This window comes from Lagenorhynchus albirostris, chromosome 14 (assembly GCF_949774975.1).
Source record: "Lagenorhynchus albirostris chromosome 14, mLagAlb1.1, whole genome shotgun sequence".
In the NCBI taxonomy this organism is placed as follows: Eukaryota; Metazoa; Chordata; class Mammalia; order Artiodactyla; family Delphinidae; genus Lagenorhynchus; species Lagenorhynchus albirostris.
The window spans coordinates 31,711,099-31,733,158 of NC_083108.1; the positions used below are offsets into that span (position 1 = coordinate 31,711,099).

The following is a 22,060-nucleotide window of genomic DNA, read 5'->3' on the forward strand; positions in this document are numbered from 1 at the left end:
ATAACACAGCTATTACACACTTTGAGGACCACTTTTAAATAGCTAATAAGTCCATACCAGGACTATTTAAGGAACAAGGTGCGGTACAACTGGTGTTATTTCATTGCCTAAGAAACATTTGAGGAAATGAAGGTCTAAAGCAGCATTTCCCTAAGTCATGAGAACTGTGGTGGCACATGACATGATTTTTAATGGTAGGTGGAAAAAAATTTGCACAGGCTTCCTCCTGAGATCACACAGAAGACTCATGCTACTTTCTCACCATGAATGTCAGCAACACCATGCAGAGAAGCAGCTGTGACCCAGCAGTACAAGTGGATGTCTGCACTCTGCTATAGCACCTGGAACATCCTGAATATCATATTCTTCCACAATCCAAAGGTGCACAGGAAGTCCAGTATCTTGCGAGGGAATGCCTGGGCTTGTCTCCACTGCATCCCAGTTAGCCTTCAAGGGAAGGCCCCAGGACACAGAGAGAAAAAGGAGTTATTTTAATTTCATAGGGCTTCTCAGATTTCCTTTTTCTGAGGTGCAGGTCACTATAAGCATCAGCCTAGAGGGAACAGTAGGTGATCTAACATGAGTTATTATACATACACGTACACACAATGATTACTACTGATTTCACGTACTTTATAAAAACTTGTCAAAGGCCAAGTAAAACCGTGTCACAAATGTCAATCTGAGAATTGATTTGGCTGTAGGCAGGTCATTTCACTGTACTTCTATGGAAATTTCTATTGTCTTACACCTATAGTCTAGTCAGATTGTCTCCTGAAACTACATCCTAAGGTCAATGAAAATGTATCGATATATGAGTGTTAAAAGAGGTGTTTTCATGAGGGAAACTCCCGCTGTTATTTCAGAAGGTAAACCACTAATGAAGAGGCCAGGAAGAAAAACCAAGAGGTCTATCTGGCTGTTTCTCAAGAAGATTTAACCACTAAGACTACAGTAAGAGTAATAATGTTGTGCATTTTTTTTTCTATATGGCAAGCAAATTCCACCCTGGTAGAGAAAGTAAAAAGGTACAAACATTCCAGAAAAGAAACATACTGATTTTGTAATATGTCCATTCTACTATAACCTGCCATTTTATCAAAAAACATATTTAAAACTGGAGGCCACGATGTCTCAGACTATGTCTAAATTATTGTTCCTGCATGGATTTCAATAATAAATGTTTCTTTAATAGATACATTAAAGTAAAATACCTACACATTACTAAGCAATCAAGCTATTCTCAATGAAATTACATCTACATTTTATTCATGAGTTGAAGCTTTTCTGAGACATCCTATCCTGAACAGAAAAATTCAATATTATAAGGATATCAATTCTCTCTGTAATTCACATATATAATTCAATACAGTTTCCCAACAAAATAAGAATGAGCTTTTTTTTTTAACTGAGGAAATAATATTAATATTTATCTGATAAAATATAGAGACTATCCAGAGAAATTCTGAAAGGACTACGAATGAGGAAGATTATCCGTCTCTAATATTAAAACATTTTATGATTAATAGTATTCAAAACTAACAAGAATAGTTCAGAAATAATGACAGCTAATATTTACTGAGCACTTATTAAGCTCATTATGAGCTTAATAAGCTTATTAAGCTCATGTCTTTAGTAATTTATCATCATCAACTACTCTGTGAGGTAAATACTAATATCTCATTTTACAGATAAGGAAACTGAGGCATAAAGAGATTAAATAACTTGCCCAAGGGTACACAGATAATAAGCAAAAGAACCAGGTTTTAAACCCAGACAATCTAGTTCTACCTGCCTTCCTAACCCCCACTGGTTTATAAAAAACTGATAAATTCAACATCATAATTTAAGATTCATGAGCTGCAAGTAAATAAGCAACAAACAAATATATAATTCAAAAGAAAATGTCAAACAGGAAAAACAATATGTGTAACATGTAACACACAAAGGGCTAATTTCACTAATCTACAAAGACCCCTTACAAATTAATAAGAAAAATGACAACTCAAAAAAAAAGACAAAGAATTTTATGGTATGTGAATTATACCTCAATTTTAAAAAATGGGCAAAGGATATGAAAAAGCAATTCACAGAAACATAAACACAAATGTAAAGGGAAATATCACAATACAATCATCTTCACTCATATTTAATGATGTGAAAATTAATTTAGGAGATAATATTTTTCAATTTTAAAATGGGCAAAAATTAAGAAGTTTGATAATACCTAGATTATGGTCTCTATCATTTGATACCTAAAGGAACTAGGACTTCTTTCAGAGAGTCCAGGTCTGGGGCAGGAAATTTCCCAATGAGCCTGGAATAGCCTGTCTCCAGAAAGTAAAGAAGCTACCAATGACTACTGGTGTGCTATACTGTCAAAAGAACATGGGATCAACTTGAAGGGGCTCCTACTGACCAAAAATTGGAATTTTTAAGAATTATAAAGAATAAAAAGAACAATGGATTGAAACATTTCAAAACTGTTTAAAAGTTCATGATGAAACTTAAGAACAAAAAACCAAAAAACCATCAATCGTCACTTTCAAGGTTACCAAGGCACCAACCAATTCATTCTTAAAATTGTTAAAGGGGAAAAAAAATTAAACATTAATCTGCCTTTCCTATATGAACTGTATACCAAGGTAACTCAATATATGATGAAAGACCAAGTGTTTTAGAGAAAAGTTCCAATTAATAAACATAGAAAGAATAGAATGTCAACAATTTTCTTAAGATGAAGAGTGATCTCTCTGCTCAGGAGAAAAGGGATAGAGAAAAAACACCCTAAAGGACTATCATGTTTTTGTTTTTGTTTTACAATTAACTTCTATTATCTGTAAATTTTTAAAAACAAAATTAACTTTCCTATTATAATCATTACCATTACAGCAAATTAGTGCTTTAGTACTTTTTAAACCCTGTTTATTGTCCTTTTTGTCACTATTATGACAAAGCAGAAAAACCCTATAACAAAGCAGTTACAGTATATGACAAATAGCCTTTTTTTCCTAAAAATAAGGTTCTAGTTTCCAATGACTATTTCCTAATAGAAATCACATTACCAATCATTAACAGTAGAGAAATACAAACTGTGTTTTTTAATTAATCTATCTGCATCTCCTGAAGGAAATATGTGTCAACTTCAGCCTCAAGTACTACAGAATCATATGTATCCAATATGTATCCAATAGGTTTCACTTCCTAGCACAGAGAACCAGACTGGGCATAAACTATTAAGGTCAAGAAAGAAAAGGGCCAGAAAGCAACAACATTTCCATAGGAAAAGAAAACGCTTACCCGTATTTTCCAAACAGTGAAACTGTTGTTCCTCCCACAGGCACTGCCTTTCCTGGTCCATACACATCCCATATAGTCAGGGCCACTTGCGCATTCCTGGGCAGGTCAGGGTATTTCACAGGCAGTTTTAGCCATTCATTCCAGCTATGGAAATAAAGTCAACAAAAACATAAAGCTAAGGAAAGAAAGTCAACATAAACATATGTGTATAACTTTCTTTTAAGTTAACAAACCATACAAGAAGGTTTGTCCAGAGAAAATGTCAAAAGATTAAGTTAGTAGTACAAAAAATAACGTGGCACTTACCTCAATTTTGCTCTACGCAACTTCAATTTTAAATACAGGCATATCTGCATTTTATTTCACTTCACTTTATTGGGCTTTGCAGATATTGCATTTTTTACAAATTGAGGTTTATGGCAACTCTGCATCTAACAAGTCTATGGGTACCATTTTTCCAACAGCTTTTGTTCATTTTGTGTCTCTCTATCCCATTTTGGTAATTCTTTCAATATTTCAAATGTTTTCATTATTAATATATTTTTTATGGTGATCTGTTGTAAGTGATCTTTGATGTTAGATGTTACTACTATGACTCGCTGAAGGCTCAGATGATAGAATTTTTTAGCAATAAAGTAATTTTTAATTAAGGTATGAACACTGTGTTTAGACACAATGCTATTGCACACCTAATAGACTACAGTATAAAGATAACTTTCATATGCATTGGAAAACCAAAAAAATTGCTTTATTGCAATACTCGCTTTATTGTGGTGATCTAGACCTGAACCTGCAATATCTCCAAGATATACCTATAGAACACATGAAAAAAAATATTTTGAAAAACAAAGCTCATGAAAAATAACACTGGTAAATTCTTTAATCAAGAAACTCAGACATCAAGGATTTACTGTATAGCATAGGGAACTATAATCAATATCTTGTAATAAAATACAATGGAAAAGAATAAGAAAAAAGATATATACATATATATGTATAACAGAATCCCTTTGCTATATACCTGAAACCAACACAATACTGTAAATCAACTATACTTCAGTGAAGAAAAGAGAAACAGACGATATCACTAAGACACAAAGAATATAATAATAGCTAATAAAAATCTGGGAAAACACATAAACCTATTAGAACCAAAGTTGTTTTAGAACTAAACTGTGATTTTTTTTTTCTGTAAGCACTCTCCAGAACAGTTTTTTATTAAGAAAAGAAAGAAATCAGAATTACTCATATTATACTCAAAATGCTGCTAGGTATAACATGGTCCTATAATATACATCAGTATCTCAATAAAGCAGAAAAAAAACAAAATTTTAAAGAGATCAAAGGAGACCATCCACTAACTTTGTAACATGAAGTTACTAGACTGCTCTGGACAGATATGTGACAACTTTTTAGATGAGATTTTTCTTCCACTCAAGTTATTTCATAAATACCAATAATGCTTAGCTATTTTTTTAATGCTTTCAAAGCATATTTTTACATATGATTTCACTAAGGAATGTTTGTTCTTACTAACAGTAATGACAGCACAGTTCTCCCATTTTTTTTACTCTCTATTCACCTCTGCAAATTTTCTTCTGCATTCAAACTTAACACTGGATTTATCTGATCATCTCAACTTCCTTAAACAACAGATGGCTTTTAAAATCCCAAAAGAAAACTATGCAAACAACACACAAAGTAATACCCAGCAGACACACAGAACTGCTTCTCTGTTTACTCAAAATTATTCTCAAAGGGCATATCCCAGTCTAGGTCAAATACACCTGTATCAGTAAGAAACTGAACAGAATTTCACGAACTTATTAAAGAACAAAACATTTACATCCACCATATAAATTCAAGGACCTACAGGAAAATTTGAGATGGCTTTCGATTTAAAGGAGACTCTAAACATCATTAAATCCTTTTATTCTATGAAGTTCTTAAAGAAATAAAATACATGTTTAAAAAGCCTTTCTCCCCTACAGACAAGCTTAAGAAACTAAATGAATTTATTTAATTACTATTCACATGGTAGGCCAGAATAAAAAGGTAAATACTAAGCAGTGTAACCTTATGCCAATGAACAAACCACAAAGATTAGTTAACACAGGCTAAAGTAAAAGAGAAAAGTCAGTAACGATATCCAAAATGAGCTGTGAAAATACTCATCCTTATATTCTGTCCTTTGACTAGGAGAATACATGAAAGCAAGCAATCATTTGCCTCAAACCTTTTGCCATCCAACACCTGACCCCCATACCTCTTTAAATTAAAGCAAAAACACTTTACCTGTTTTACATGCTGGGTTTCTGCAGAAGATTTCTTTTGAAGAAAATGAATCTGCAGCTAAAAAATAGTTTGAAAACTACTCAAGATATTCTAGAAATTATGAAAAGATCTGGTCAGATATCAAAGAACTGTGTATTTTGAACACCATTTTGTTCTCTCCCTTCCCATGAATCATCCCCTCTTCATGCCCCAACTCTAATTAGGCTTAAATTCACCTGGCAACTTTCAAAATATTCCAGGATTCTAAAGCTTGATTCTGGATGGTATGACTTCCCACCACGTACCCCACACCCATACACCAGTGTACTAATTCTCTAGTGTGATTAATGCACTCCTAAATCCTAACTTTCTAACTTTAAAATTATATTAGATAGTCTATGTCTAAAGCCATTTCAAATCCTCCACGTGACAAGACAAAATATAAATTAAAAAAAAAATTAAACCACTTGCCTGCAGAATAATATTCATATATATAACTTAAAAATTTGCAGTATTTCACACCTAAAGATGATAATTTTACCCTAAGTGTAACTAAAGAAAGTATAGGTTTCCTCCTCATGGGCTCTCTTATTATAGGACAGGATAGAATAGAATATGGTAGAAGAGATTCGGATGAATTTTGGATGAGCTTCTCATTATTTGAACTCTCACAACTCACTATCAGAAACTCAGAAATAGATTTAGACAACTTGGAATCTCATACTACCCCAAAATACTTTCTGAAGTGCAAAAATTAAGATAGCAAGAGATCCTTTTGTGGTATAATTTATTCCCCCCCCCCAGTCTACAGAATCTTCTTTTAAGTCAGTGCTTATAGAAAATAAGGGCTGTATAAAGTTTGCCCTTATTTATTTTAGAAGTGCTATTTTTGTTTTGATGAATTGGTAAAAACTTCAACTCTTAAATACTAAAGAGCAGGATGTACAAAATCTGCAAATGTTTCCCTTAAGCCCAAAGAGTATATTTAAAAGAAGATAGGGACTTCCCTGGTGGTGCAGTGATTAAGAATCCACCTGCTAATGCAGGGGACATGGGTTCGAGCACTGGTCCAGGGAGATCCCACATACCGTGGAGCAAATAAGTCTGTGCACCACAACTACTGAGCCTGCGCTCTAGAGCCCGCGAGCCACAACTACTGAAGCCCGCGTGCCTAGAGCCTGTGCTCCGCAATAAGAGAAGCTACCACAATGAGAAGCCCGTGCACCACAACGAAGAGTAGCCCTGCTAACCACAACTAGAGAAAGCCCACACACAGAAACGAAGACCCAATGCAGCCAAAAATAAATAAATTAATTAATTTTAAAAAAAGATAAAAACCTATCCTCATATATTTACCCAACGTAAGGTATTTTCTCAATCTATCTTCTACACAGCTGTTTTAAACCTTTTAATTAAAAAATAAAGCCATTCTAATTATTTTAGAGTACTTTGTTAGTTTCACAATTAAAAAAATATATAAACTAAAAACCTCAAACCTTGAGAGAGCAAATATGAAAGTTTTTATATCCTTGAAAATACATAAACAATGCAGAGAGGAGCTGGTAAATGGGAGGAAGAGGAGAAAGATGTTCATCTCCCTATAACTGGGAATTTGCTTTTGCTCTAATCTCTTTTATTGCCAAGGCATGGAACAAAACCACCATACAATTTCCCCCAAGAAAAGTGGAATTCTCCATAAATGTTGACTTCCTAGACCTAAATTTGTGGTTCTAAATCTTTTGGGGGGGGTCACAAGCCACCTCAAAAAGTCTAATAAAAGCTTTGAGCTCTGTCCCCGTAAAAGTGCACAAGACACAAAAAAATTCTGCATACAATTTCAGGGTTTTGTAGATTTCCTGATTCCAGTTTAAGAACCTCTGATACAATTATAGGAGTTTTGGTGGGTTGTTTTAGGTGTAATGATGATATGTAGCTATGTTACAGACATAAAGAAATATTTAAGTTAAGATGATATAATATTTGGAATTTGCTTCAAAATAACATTGGGTATAGCTGAAACAAGATTGGCCTGAGTAAGTAATTACTGAAGGTAGGTGAGGGAGCCCTGGAAGTTCATTATATTATTCTCTCTACTTTTACAGGTTTGAAATTTTCCAGAATAATAAGTACAAATACATATATATACTCGTGTGTATATATATCTAGCCACAAAAAGACTACTAAAGAAATTACACCATTAAAACAGTTGGTTTCAGTGTAGCCAGATCATCAGAGCTTAGGCTTCTGATCTCTCCACAAAACTTTTCCCAGTCTGCTGGGCCACACTTGGTAAACAAAGGGTTGTATCCTCAACAGTACCGCCTGGGAGTCCATGTGGCCACATCCTGTCCTCCATGAATACTGTGGGCATAAACTCCTTCACTGAGAGGCACACAACCTGTGTATCCTGTACCAAGCCTACCAGGGTACTGAATAATACTCCCGAATCAAACATTAAAACTACACCACACAATCTATCAAATAAGAAGTGTCAAGAGATTATATTAAGGACCTACAATACTATCCTGGATAAACGGGAACTTCATGTTCATTACATTTACCTCGAATTCCAACAATGGCTTGCTAATGCAGCATGCTTAATAAACTTAAAAAAAAAGTTAGTTCCACATTTAACATAAACAACTGATCCAAACAGATGACAACATATCTCTCTCTAAAGATCTGAGTTCCAAACATCAGCTTAGACAACATTCTCAGACTATCCAAAAGTGTTTCTGTGTTCAAGGGTGTAGAATGGGAGCAAATTTAGAGACGTGTTTTTGGTTTGGGTCATTTTGTGAATCAGTCAAGTTCTCATAAAAATATGTCAATATACTCAATACAAACATAAATTCACTTCCACCTCAATTAGGCAAATAAATTCACTTCCACCTCACTTCCACCTACTTTATCTGAGTAGGTTCCTACTTTAAACTATTCGATCACTGCTTATAGGTATTAAATAAAGAATTTAATTCCTCTGTAATCCCAAATAATACTTTCAACATCTATAAACAAATGGGAGAATAGTCTGGAACCCACCATATTCAAGAAAATAACTTACTTCCATCTCGTACTAAATGCTTTGTAGGATGTTCTCACTGGCAAGGCCAGAGGCTTCCCTTCTGCAAAAACTTGGCAAGTAACATAGAGGTCAGAACATGTTTCTTGGTACAGTCCTGAAAACTTCAACATTGGGTCTTCTAGAACAGCTTTATAACTCTTTTGTTCTCTCTTCCCTTCCAAACTTCCTCTGAAAGCATAAAAGCAATAATGTTTAGACACATTTTTAAAAGACAAACACAACAAATACTAAGAGCTTATGGTTATGTCACAGTAACCTTATGCTACCTGAACATTTTCCTATAGATGAAATTAAAGTCATTTTTTCATTTACTAAAGGTCTCCTAAAATACTAACATGCCTAAGATCATTCCTAACTTCATCAACATATTTCTTTATTTTAGGCTTCTTAATTTTAAACCCTGTCATCAACTCTTGTGTCTACCTTCTAGATGTCACCAGCTTTCCAAGCATTAGTTTCATTTTATTAACTTCAAGTTGACCACTTATTCCTGTAGTCTTTCAACAACATTTACTGTACTAAGCACAGAAGTCCAGAAATGAAAGACAAGATAAACAATACAGTGTTACAGGAAAATATTAAGTCCTTGCTCTAGGGAGAAAACTTATTTTTAATGCATATTTTTTTATGCTTTCATTTTTTTTTACTATGTAGATATCTAATCAGTTCTTTAAATTAAGAAATACAGTGTTTTAAGTAGTAAAAGATATGCATAAAATTATAAAAGAGGTAGGAACATTACTTGGAAATCAAGATTACATCATATATTGTGCCAGGCATTTTATAGAGACTTTCTTACTTACTTTTCACCATATTACCATGTTATAAAACATGAAGCAGACTCAGAGACCAAGCTTATTATCCAAGATCACAAAGTAAGTAACAGAGCTGAGAATAAAAACCAGGACAGAGGAAGCCAAAGCCAATGTTCTTCCCATTACCAAAAGATATATCAGAAAGTCTCAGGAGCACCTAACGTGGCTTGGAGGTAGGGCTCGTAACCCAGATAGATGCCTGAAATGAGCCTGAACAATATATGAAAGATGAGAGCCAGAGGCAGAGAGTCAGCCCAGAATAAAAGAACAGCATATACAACTGAAAAAAGGCAAGATAGTGTGTCTGACGAACTACAGGTTGGTATAGCTAAAGCATAAAGCTCATGTGGAGAAGAAGCTAGAGATGAGAATGAAGTGTAGGCGGGGCAATGAAGCCAAGTAGCCATCAAATTCAGTACAGTGCCTCACGCAAAATGAAAATTCAAAAACCTGTTAACTGAACAATTTGAATTGAGAGAAATATAATCAGATTTGTGTTTATGATACTTTGGCAGGAGTATAAGAAAGTAATGGATAGGTGGGACTGAAAGCAAGATCAGTTGGAAGACTTTCAATCAAAGTTAAAAGGAAAAGGGTAGGCTAAGGCTAGGGCAATGGGGTTTAAAGGGGGCATGGATCAAAGATACTGAGCAGGTAGATTCAAGACAACTTGTAAAGGATTAAACAGAAGGTGAGAGGGGCTGTCTGTGTGAATCCGTATGACTCCTTTCCTGTCTTAACCAAAATCAATGAATGATGCTAACAATCACCAAAATAGGGTGAGAGAAGATAAGAGTTAGAGGGCATGCTAATGATGTGCTCCATTTTGGACAAGCTGCTTTTGAAGTGCTTTGGGACATCCAAAGTGACCATGTCTTGTGGGCAGTTTGATATTCAACTATGGCACTAAGAAAAGAGACATCAAAGTGCAAGTTTTATTAAAACCACAGACACAGATGAAACGGCCTGGGGAAAATAAACAGAATTTTAAAATTTACTATTCTCTGACTATATGATTCTAAACTGATACTTCCTGCCCTCCCCAAAACTAGTCTCAGACGCTAAAAGGTGGTTTGTACTGAATTTTGCCAAACTTCTAATTTATGCTTTATCTTTTCCTCAAAATACTCAATGTGTGTCTGTTAATAATGGACAAATTTTAAAAAAAATTTTCTTCTTTCCTTTTAATGTTCAAATGTTTCAAAAAAAAAAAAAACATTCATATGTCCAAGAAATACTGAGAGGAATAAGACTGAAGGAAAGTCCTTTACCAGATGATGGCAATACAGGTCCTGTATAAACATCTACTGGTGTATGCTGTAAAATTACTTTAAATGGGTGTGTAAAGTATTATACAAAGGTACAGTTTGGCATATTATTCTTACCACCACGAAATGAACAGTAAAGGACTTGTCAGAGTCTGAAGTAAGTAACTTCTGAAAACAATCATTCAAAGGAGCGTCTAATGACTCAGAAAATGTATTTACTACAGGTATGTAGCCCTATGTCTGAGGCACATTTGTTGAATACTGATTAAAACATATGATGAATGATGTTGGGATTAATAATCTGTGATAATTTATAATAGTTTTCACATATGAAAATACATCTATGAGACTGCCAATGGACATAATTTCCAACTTGGTGCTACCTGTTCCCCATCTCAGTTCCATTATTCTCATCTCAAGATGTCATGCCCTGGACCTTTACTTCAACTGTGGTATCCCAAGGTTTTCCTGCAAGGCTCTCTTATATATTCTAGTCCCTTTACACCTGGAGCCCTCCTCATCTTTGACTGACTCCCAACTTCCCTGGCTAAGCAATGCCAGACTGTCGTAAGACTCAACCTAATCCTCTATCACCTCTCGTGTTTTTAGTACTACCTCCATGTGCTCAGCTACCTTATCTGCCTGTATCTACCTCTTCATAATTTCTTCAGTCTCTATTCCACCTTCCAGCCCCGTTTTAAAGTAAGATCTTCCAATTATTAACGGCAGGACGACGATTTAACCAAGACTTAATTTCTTTATCTGTAAGATGAGGCAGTAATAATCCCACAAAAGGTTGCAGTGAACAGCAAAACGCTTTCTTCAAAATAAACCCGGTGGGACTTACGAATTTATTCCTACAGCTGTCCTGCTCACTGAGACCACGTCCTCAGTCCGCGCACACGGCCCCTCTCCAAACTCCCGTTCACCTCTGTTTCCCTGGCTTCAGCCTTCCGGGCCGTCCGCAGGCCGACCATCAAGCTAATAAGCATCTTCTCTCCCCAACCCATAGGCCCCTGCCTCCCCGCCCCTGAAGCTCAGCAATCCCAGTCCCGGTCCCCACATTCTCTTACATTTTAAGCTGCACGTTGATGTCCAGGTCACAACTGTAGATGTAGTGAAACTTCTCCGCTTCCCCCATGACACCGCCGGCCAAGAGCTACACCAAATGCTGAAAACTGGGAGCTGGCACGACTCCGGCACTGAATTTGCGGAGCCGCACAACACAGGCTCTTCCGGTTCCGCCTCTCAGCCCTGGCTCCGCCAATCCCTGCCGGGAGCGCGACCTCACGCAGCGGAACTGCCCGCCCCTCCAAGCGTTCTTTGCGCATGTGCAAAGGGAGCCCACCATCTTCTTGAGTGTAAATAGAATTCCGGGAACGCCGCCTATTTGATTACATACCAGACTTCCTGTGTTCTTCCAGTGTTAGCGGTGGTTTGTTTCTTGTTTGTTTTTTGTTGTTGTTTTTTAAAGAAAATAAGAAACTGTCTTTTGAGCCTGAGCTACTTCTAAAATCAGTCCAAAAGGAAATGCAGTTCAAAAAGAATTATCACAACTTTCACTGGCTGGAGGTTGGTTAACCAGGGAACAATCACAGGAATTAGAGTTTTAACAAGTTTAAATTTCAGGGCCCCTTCCAAAACGTGTAGATTTAATCATGTATTTGCTATCTCAAGCAAAGATTTCCTCTTTCCGTTATAAAGAGTGGAGGAAGGACTTACAAATATATAGTCTACTTTAATCAAAGTACTTGGGTGCTTGTTTACACAGGGTGTATTCAGACCCAATATATCTTTGAAGACCTAACCCTTGTTAGAACCTAGAAACATCCAGTAACAGCTCTAGGACTCAGATTTCTGACCTCTAAACTCCTACAATGTTTATTTTTATATTTAATAGTATGTAAAATTGTAATGTGCATTTCCAACTAGATCCAAAACTCTTGGCAAGAATAGTGTGCCTCTTGGTGCCTAATACATTGTTGAGTTTAATAATTCCTATTCATTATTATTGGTGATAGTCAATAAATTCTCTGTTTTCTATGTGTTTATTTTTAGGTGCCACATTGTAAGAGGGACATTGCTAGAGTATATATAAATTACTATAATTAGGGGAGAAGAAAAAACTTTCAAGGAAAGATTGAAAGGAGTGTAGCTGTTTAACCTAGAAATTCAAAAACAATGGCTAATGCACAATGTTTTGTCCCAAGTAGATTTTCAAAAATATGTGTGGAAGCAACACTAGGGAAAAGCATGATAGTTATTCTCCTATTACTTACAGTTCCAACAAAAAGAGAGCCAACTTGATTTGTTGCTGAGTATAACTATTACCAATGGTTGGAACTTATAGGAAATATAATTTCAGCAAGCAAAGAAACTTGAACTTTCTAATCATCAGAGCTCCCAACAGTAAAACAAATAGTTACAAGTGCCATGTCTATGGCATAATTCCAGCGGTGGATGTCAGGTCTGATGTGAAACAGGTTTCTCAAACTTGAATAAAATATTGACAATCTGTAAAGAACTAAATTTTCTGATCCCAGTGCTGACTTAAATTACTTTTATTATAATGTTATTTAATGTATAAACCTGAGTAAACTTCATATAAGTACACACGTATATATTTCTTATAAATTATTTAAAAATCAAATTTACAAATTAAATATAAAAACTTCAAATTAACAACCTTAATACAATGCCTAGCCTTTTTGCTGAAACTCTATTGCCTACAACATGAATATGGCATTGACTACTCTTACAGGACTGGTTCTTTGAAATTCAAGACATCTATACTGCTGTATACCACATGGCACTTCAATTTTCTTGCCTCATTTTCTATTCAAATTACTATGAACTCTTCATTAGTATAAGTACCATGATGGTATTTGGCCTTTACTTGCCCCCCAAAGCATTTTTTGTCTTAGGTCTATCTCTGTCCTTTTTTCATTAGCCCATAACAGTTAAAGTCCCAACACGGTTAAAGGCAGAACACAGATAAAGATATAAAAATGAAATATCAATACTTAGTTCCAAGATATTCATTCATAGGATCCAGGATAGACTTATATTAACTTTTTAAAGGTAATCATCAAGAAAAAAACAACATTAAGAATGTATTATGGGAGAATCTTAGAAGACTGGACTGTAACTGTCAAAGACATTAATGCAACAAGGAAAACTGGGCTTCCCTGGTGGCGCAGTGGTTGAGAGTCCGCCTGCCGATGCAGGGGACATGGGTTCGTGCGTGCCCCGGTCCGGGAAGATCACACATGCCACGGAGCGACTAGGCCGGTGAGCCATGGCCGCTGGGCCTGCGCGTCTAGAGCCTGTGCTCCGCAATGGGAGAGTCCACAACAGTGAGAGGCCCGCGTACCACACACACATTAAAAAAAAAAAAAAAAAAAGGAAAACTAATGTGCCAGTGAGGAGGATTGTGGCAGGCCGCAGAAGCATTTTAAAAGTCACAGAAACCAAAACTGGCAGTGCCTTTCCTGGACCAACCATGGATCAGGAAGGTGTGGTTAGCAGACCTGAGTATCAGACTCCAGTTAGCAAGACCATGGGAAATGGAAGTCTTAGGCATCTTATTCTGAAAGGAAAGAAATGATGTTTTCTTTCCCATGTAATCTTTCCCATGTGAACTCATAAATATAACAGACACTTATAATTATAGAACACAGTTTGCATTGCAAGAACCCACAGCTCCACAGACCACTGACTGTCTGTAGGAAAATAACTTTTTGCATAGGTGTTTTCTTTGTGTGGTAGGCTACTTCGTTGACTATTTTGTCTCATATGTAATTCACCTTTGTAGATGCAGTTTTTATTCTGTGTTTCCTTTGTCATCTTTTTTCAATTTCATGTTTAATTATTCAAAATACAAATCTTAATGTTGGTTGAGAAACTTGTTGATAATGGTCTGTTCCTTCTAGTTGCCCAGGATTCATGTCATGATAATTGTCAGCTCTGCACCCAATTTATTCTCTTTAGCTTGTAATAAAAAATTGACTCGTGGGCTTCCCTGGTGGTGCAGTGGTTGAGAGTCGCCTGCTGTTGCAGGGGACACGGGTTTGTGCCCCGGTCCGGAAAGATCCCACATGCCGTGGAGCAGCTAGGCCCGTGAGCCATGGCCGCTGAGCCTGCGCGTCAGGAGCCTGTGCTCCACAACGGGAGAGGCCACAACAGTGAGAGGCCCGCGTAACACACACACACAAAAAAAAAAAAAAAAAAAAAAAAAATTGACTTGTAGCTTAGAAAAGCAACCATCTATTATTGGCCTTCCATCAAGATAAAATGACTATGATATTGTGAGATTAAAATAACCTCATAACTGCTTTTTCTCCAATTAAAAAAATTGCCTTTACAAGTTTTCTAGAAACTCCAGGAGTTTAGAACCTAATCACATGATAGAACAGACAGCATTGTCAGGAAACTTGAAAAATCCTACATCGTAAGCCAAGACTTATGGCCATTTGTCAAGTGACAGTGTGGAAAAGATGGGCTTGAGAATGTCTCTTAGTGATCCTGGAGTAGGAACCCACAAAGACTGGGTGGTTCCATTCAAAAAGGTAATTCCTATCAGCTGCAAAAGGGAAAGGATCAAAAGAATGCATTTTCTGAAAAATAATAAAAGTATATTTTGTGTGTGAGCTCCTTCTACTCTGTAATAAAAGAAGCTCTTCTCTCAGTGTCACAAGTGAGGAAAAAATCCTGATAGTTGAATGACATCACTGTCAAGAATCTCAGCTGTAAAAGAGGAATTGGATCATATCTCTCCCAGAAAGCATGATCAGGTCATACCCAAGGAACATGGTTGTGGGTTGAGCGATTTGTGCCTCCTCACCCCCGTCACTCAATAAGAGGAGTGATCTCTAGTACTCAGACCTTGGAAAGGAGAACTATAAAGCTGTGAGAAATATCTGGTGTTATTTATATTCTCTTGATTCAAGATTTTTAAAGATTTTAAAAACTCTGAGCCCCATAAACTCTGGACTTTTACAAAACGTACTAGACCCTGAGAGAGTCTCCATCTTCCTCCCCTACCCTTGCTAAAAAACTATTAGATTTGTATATTGCAAGCCTGAGATCACTGCTTCAGAGAAGCCTCTTCTGACCTCACCTTCCTCCCCAACACTAGTTTAAGTCACCTCACTTGAAAATCTGTTCCTCCTGTATTATTCTTCCATAGTATTTTCAAGAGTTTCTATCATAATTATTCAGTCGATGCTGTCCCACTCGACTACAAGCTCTGCAAGGGAAGGATTTGTGTGAATTTTATTTACCACTGTATTCTACTTTAGTTCCTGGCACAGAGCAGATATTGAATAAGAAAAGTAGGAAAGAATCTAGCATTTGAAAAACTACTATCTGTCAGCACGTTAGGCCAGTTCATATATTACTTTATTTAATTATTTCAACAAAATAGTGAAGTAGGTGCCATTACCCTATTTTACAGAAAAGTAACTCTAATATAGGTTAGGTGATTTATATATGATTGATAGCTAATAGATGGCAGAGCCAGATGTGTCTGACTTCACATGATATTTTACCAAACTATGAAGGAATATTCCAGAATAATTCCTAAACTTACTTTCTGCAACAGAAAAAATATTAATGGCAGTCTGTATAGGATCCTTGGTGTTATTTAGCACTGCTATTGATCCTTCCGCTTCTCTATAGATTATACTCTCAGGTAAACATCTTGACTCTTTACAGATTAACTCCATGGAGGGAGGAGATTTCGGTCCACTCAGCGTCTTTACAGGTCATCCATTTATTTAACAAATTTTTACTGACCGCTTAAAATGTGCCAAGAGCTACAGCAAGCATTGGATTAGACATTGGTCTGTCCGATCTCACTAGAGGATAGTATACCTCATCTGCATGTGGTGCCAACCCTGGCATCCCTCTGTGTATGTTTCCTATGTCACATGCAACCTATCCTCTAATATCATAGGTGACAAAGAGCTTTATTTCACTTGTTCTATAAATATTGTGGGATGATAATGACTTCAGACATTTCCGAGAACCCACTGTTGTTAGAAAACCCATTACAATAAGTACAACCTCAGCCCACATTATGTTTGATCTGCAATTCTGGTCTGTGTTCATTCTTTCCTTGTGCTTCTACATGCTCCAAAGGACAGAGATACTGCTGTTATTTTTGGCACTTCTTATTGCCTTGCTTGTATGCATTTGTGTTTGTGCATGAATATTTAATCACAGAAAAGTTGTTGACCCAACATTCAGACTTGCTTCTCTGAGACAAAAGGAAGAGGAGCTATCAGAGCCTGAGTCCATAGACAGTAACTAGTGACACAACTAATTCCTCAGGATCCCTGGAGTCATTCTAAGTCACTTTGCCACCTACCCAGATTCTATAAAAGCACAGGGAAAGAGTGGCAGAGACCCTAAAAAGGAGGAAAGACTTCACTGTGTTGTAAGAATTTATCTTTCAGTGAAAAACAAAACAAAAATCTTATGTAAACACTAAAAGAAAACTTGGAATGAAAAAGAGGAAGGAAAAGAAGGAGAATTACTTGCTTGAAAGTCAGCTTGGATTTGAGCTGTGCATTAGTGTGAGAGTTATGAAAGTTAATACTCTTTTCAGAGAGGAATGCTTAGGCTGGAGTTTGGATTTGATGAGAGAATAGGCAGAGAAAGACTAAATTAGAGAATGTGAGAACTAAAACACTTGAACTTTCATCTCAGAGAAAATTAGTCTCCCTATAGGCCAAAGGTGAAACTTTGTCTCTCTTTCTGTCTTAAAGACTGTTGGAGGGGGCTTCCCTGGTGGTGCAGTGGTTGAGAATCCACCTGCCAATGCAGGGGACACGGGTTCGATCCCTGGTCCGGGAAGATCCCACATGCCACGGAGCAACTAAGCCCATGTGCCACAACTACTAAGCCTGTGCTCTAGAGTCAATGAGCCACAACTACTGAGCCCACGTGCTGCAACTACTGAAGCCCACGTGCCTAGAGCCTGTGCTCCACAACGAGAGAAGCCACCTCAATGAGAAGCCCTCTCACTGCAACGAAGAGTAGCCGCCGCTCGCCACAACTAGAGAAAGCCTGCGTGCAGCAACGAAGACCCAACACAACCAAAAATAAAAATAAAGATTAAAAAAAAAGACTGTTGGAGGAGGTCAGGAGAGGACTTGACCACTGGTCGGTCCTAGAGCTGGACCTGGGCGATAGGAGGCTCTTTGCCCCTCCCCCATCCTTGGAACTTGTGCTCTTCCCACTGTTCCCACAGTGAGAGCCAAGTTCAAAGGATACAGCACTGAGAGAGCAATGTGTTGTTGAGACCACATTGGATGGTGTATGTGACTGAACCCCATCAAGGCCTCTCTATAAATTCTTAAGATGCTGGTGGGTAGACCAGATCCACTCCTGGGAGCACCACCTACCAAGAGCTGCCTCTTTCTTTGGTCTCTCCTTGCCCTCCGTGTACGAAGCCAGTTTCAGATTATACTCAGAAGCAAACCAACAGAGACAAAACACAGAAATACTATTCCATACCAGGGCTCTTTACAGGCGTTAAAAGGAAAGGGAGGCTTTCCAGGACTTCATGGACTATTTAAAATTGGAGCTAAGTTTTAGTTGTTTTTTGAAATTATTTTCTATTTGTCTCTCAATGTTTGTTTGAACATATCAATTCTGAATGATATCCTTTCTCTTATTCTATATTCAGATTTTGCCTTTATCTTCACCCAGTAGTAGAACTGATTCTTGTTGCTAATGGTAGTTATGATCTATAAAATCACAGTGCACAGAATTAGTGAATATTGAAACATTGTTCATAGTGAAATTAAAGGCTTATGTTCCTGCAAGCCTCTGATCACATTTTTATCAAACATAAACATATGTAATGTTGTTTTGTCTATGTTTCTTTTAAAGACACCTTATTTAATATACATTGTTCATTTATTAACATTGAACTCATGGCCAAGAGCACTATAGCTCATGCCCCAGTGAAGCTTACCTAATACATGTATTTTCTCCATGAGGCACATCACATTCTTCTTGCACGTAGGAACACTAGACAGCACTTCAGCACTACACTTGGGGGCCATTTTAAACAGTGAAATCACTAATAAAAAGCACAGAAACCAAAAACAACAAACAAAAAAGCCACAACATGACACTAAATAGCAAAAAGGCCACTTTACAGTACGAGAGCTGAAACAAGAAGGCAGAGCGTTTCTTTGTTTGATCTCAGCCGGAGACATGTATGTTGGGTGACTCTAATTTTTCACTGCTCCATGCATGTCCATGAATGGCTGCAAGTATTGATTTTGGAAATACAAATAAATGTTAGTGAGCCAGTGAATTTTCAAATACAGAATTTGTGAATAATGAGATTTGACTGTATTTGTTCTCAGAAGAGAATGAAGAGCTTCTCTAGACCAGTGTGCATATGATTCACCAAATGAAGATTCTGTTTCAGTAGGTTTGGGTGGTGGGGCCTGAGAGGTTTCATTTCTAGTGATTGAGGCTAAGTCTGTCTTGAGCAGTACTAATCTGCACCATCCATTCCGGTTCATTTAGAAACACAGAAATTGAATCCTGCAGAGATAAAGAAAATTGCCAAGGTCATACTGATAATTATAAAGTTGGAACTTGAGTACAGCGTTCCATAAGACTTTATAAAGGAGATGGACCTCTGATGCTAACAGGCACCAAATTAAATTTATGGTTGTGCTTCCTAGGAAGCTATGATCTGCTTTGGCTTCTCTCTGCTTCTCCCCTGTACCATTCCTTTCCCATATCTCTTTGCATTTTTTAAAGGCCACCTCTGTGCTATGAGGGTCTTCTTAATACTTCTTAAAAAGAGCAAAATTTTCTAATAGAGTTTCTAATAAGTCAGGATAAGGGTCCATTCTATTTTTTTCTATCATGCATACATTTAATATATATTACAAGTTTGTCGCTCCCCCGTACAAAACCCTTAAAACCTCATCACATTTGATGGAATAAAAATCAGGTCTCTTGCCAGGGACTGCTTTATCTACCAGATTCTTCCTTTAGCCTCCTTCTGGCATGTTGTTTTCTACTGCTTCTCAAGATGGACCCTCTGCTTAGGCTCCAGACAACTGCAGTCTTCTTGCAACCTGTATTTCCCCACATATTTGTTGCTTATGCTGTCTTCTCCCTAAAAGTCACCTCTTCCCTCTGTGAAATAATATTCATATTTTATGGCAAGACAAGGAAAAATTAAACATAAAAAATTTTCTCTGTCCTTTAGCCCCCCTTCTCCCTCTACCGCGTGCTATGTATCTGCATTGACTAAACCTCTCTTATCAGCAGAAATACCTCCTTAACCATAGTGACATTCTCCTAGAACAAAGAAGACAGCTCCTTAAAAGATAACCTTCCTTCTTGATCTCATAAGGAGTCACGATGATTCACCACTTTGTACTTGCAGATCTGGATTGTGTAAACTGTCAGTGATACGTCATTTAATGAACTCTGTTTCAAAACACTTATATAACTGTGCTTTCTAATGGGTGAAGCTGTGACTTCTAATGGTTGGAACAGGTCTTGGAGCTTTCTGAGAGGCTGCTCCCAGGTTGTAAACTTCAATTTGGCTCGAATAAAATTTTCCACTTATTTCTTAGATTGACTGATTTTTTTTGTTGACACATCATTGTCCCACTTACTTCAAGAAACAGTTTCATTCTATTTAGCCCTCCTTAATCTTCAGGCACAAATTTTCCAAACTCTTAGGTACCTTTGAAACTTCTACACTCATTGACATGCATATGCATGCACATTTGTTATCTTGTAGAAGTAACCCAGAGCCTAAATTAACTTATCTTTGTATTTTCCATAGCACAATAGCATGCAGATTTATTATTGCATCTGTCATTCATTCCTTCAGCAAATATTTACTGAGCATCTGCCATGGACCAGGGATAGCACTGGAAATAAAGTAGACATAGGTAGGTATTACCTCTGCTCTCTCCAAGGTACAGTCTCATAGGGAAGGCAGAAAACTGAACAAGTATAGTTAATCCTCATTATTCACAGAGTCTATACTTATGAATTTACCTACCCACTAAAATTTATCTGTAACCCCCAAATTAATACTCACAGCACTTTTGTGGTTGTTCACAAACATATGAAGAGCGGGAAAAATCTTGAGTCATCCAGAGTGCACGTTCCCATGTGAGGTCAAACAAAGCAATGCTCTGCCCTCAGCTCACATACTGTAAAGTGTTCTTTTTGCAGTCTATTTAGTGTCACATTGTTTTTCATGTTTGTGTTTTGTACTGGAGACTTCACTGTTTAAAATGGCCCCCAAATGTAGTGCTGACGTGCTGTCATATGTTCCTAAGTGTAGATAGGTTGTGATGTGTCTCATGGAGAAAATATTTAAAGTTCCATTCAGGTATGAGTTACAGTGCTATTGGTCATGACTTCAATATTAGTGAGTCAATAATATATATTAAATAAGGTGTATTTAAACAGAAACACATATAAAACAAGATTATGTATTGATTGATGAAAATGTGACCAGAGGCTCACAGGTGCCTAACCCTGTATTTCCCCTAGGAACAATGGTTCATATTCACTAATTCATTGGTTGTGACTACTTTATAGAATATAAATACCACAAATAACCAGAACTGACTCATTGTTTATGATAAGTATGAAAGGCGATATAGTGCTTCTTTACATTTGTGGGGATCAGATGGGACAAAGAAGACTTTGCAGAGGAAGAAAGGATGAAGCAGAGATCTGAAGGATGAGTAAATGTTGACCAGGTGACTGGGGAGAAACATAGATAGGAAGGAAGGAAGAAAAGTGTTCTGTGCAGAGGAAACAGCCTGGGTTTTCTCAAAAAAGGATGATTGTAAAAAGCACAGAACACAATAGGAAGGGAATATATTAGTTTGCAAGGTTTGCTGTAACAAAGTATCATAAAGTGGGTGCTATAAAAAACAGACATTTTTTTGTCTTGTAGTTCTGGAAGCTAGAAGTCCAAGGTCAACTTGTTGGCAGGGTTGGTTCCTTCTGGGGTCTGTGGGGGAGAATCTTTCTCATCTCTCCCTTACTTCTGGTGGTTTGCTGGCAATCTTCTGTGTCCCTCAGTGTAGGGAAGCATCACCCTGAACTCTGCCTTCATCTTCACACGGTATTCTCCCTGTGTGTATGTCTGTGTCCAAAATTTCCTTTTTCTTTTTAATAAGGACACCAATTTTATTGAATTAGGACCCATCCTACTTTAGTGTGATCTCTTTGTAACTAATTATATCTGCAATGACCCTATTTCCAAATTTGAGTTTAGTTGGTGTTAACACTTAAACGTAAGA

The 22,060-nt window shown here is 37.0% G+C and overlaps 1 protein-coding gene across 5 annotated transcripts in view; it reads right to left on the reverse strand.

Annotated features, from left to right (window-relative positions):
• The window catches only part of PIK3C3 (phosphatidylinositol 3-kinase catalytic subunit type 3), a 152,237-nt gene extending 140,281 nt beyond the window's left edge, over nucleotides 1–11,956 (reverse strand). For all 5 annotated transcript variants that reach the window (XM_060170439.1, XM_060170440.1, XM_060170442.1 and 2 more), the window contains exons 1-3: nucleotides 11,816–11,956; nucleotides 8,639–8,827; nucleotides 3,301–3,444 (exon numbers count right to left, since the gene is read on the reverse strand). In XM_060170439.1, the coding sequence (XP_060026422.1) occupies nucleotides 3,301–3,444; nucleotides 8,639–8,827; nucleotides 11,816–11,883 (401 nt within the window). In that variant the 5' untranslated portion in view covers nucleotides 11,884–11,956. The remainder of the gene's footprint in view (nucleotides 1–3,300; nucleotides 3,445–8,638; nucleotides 8,828–11,815) is intronic.
• Nucleotides 11,957–22,060: the final 10,104 nt, after the last annotated feature.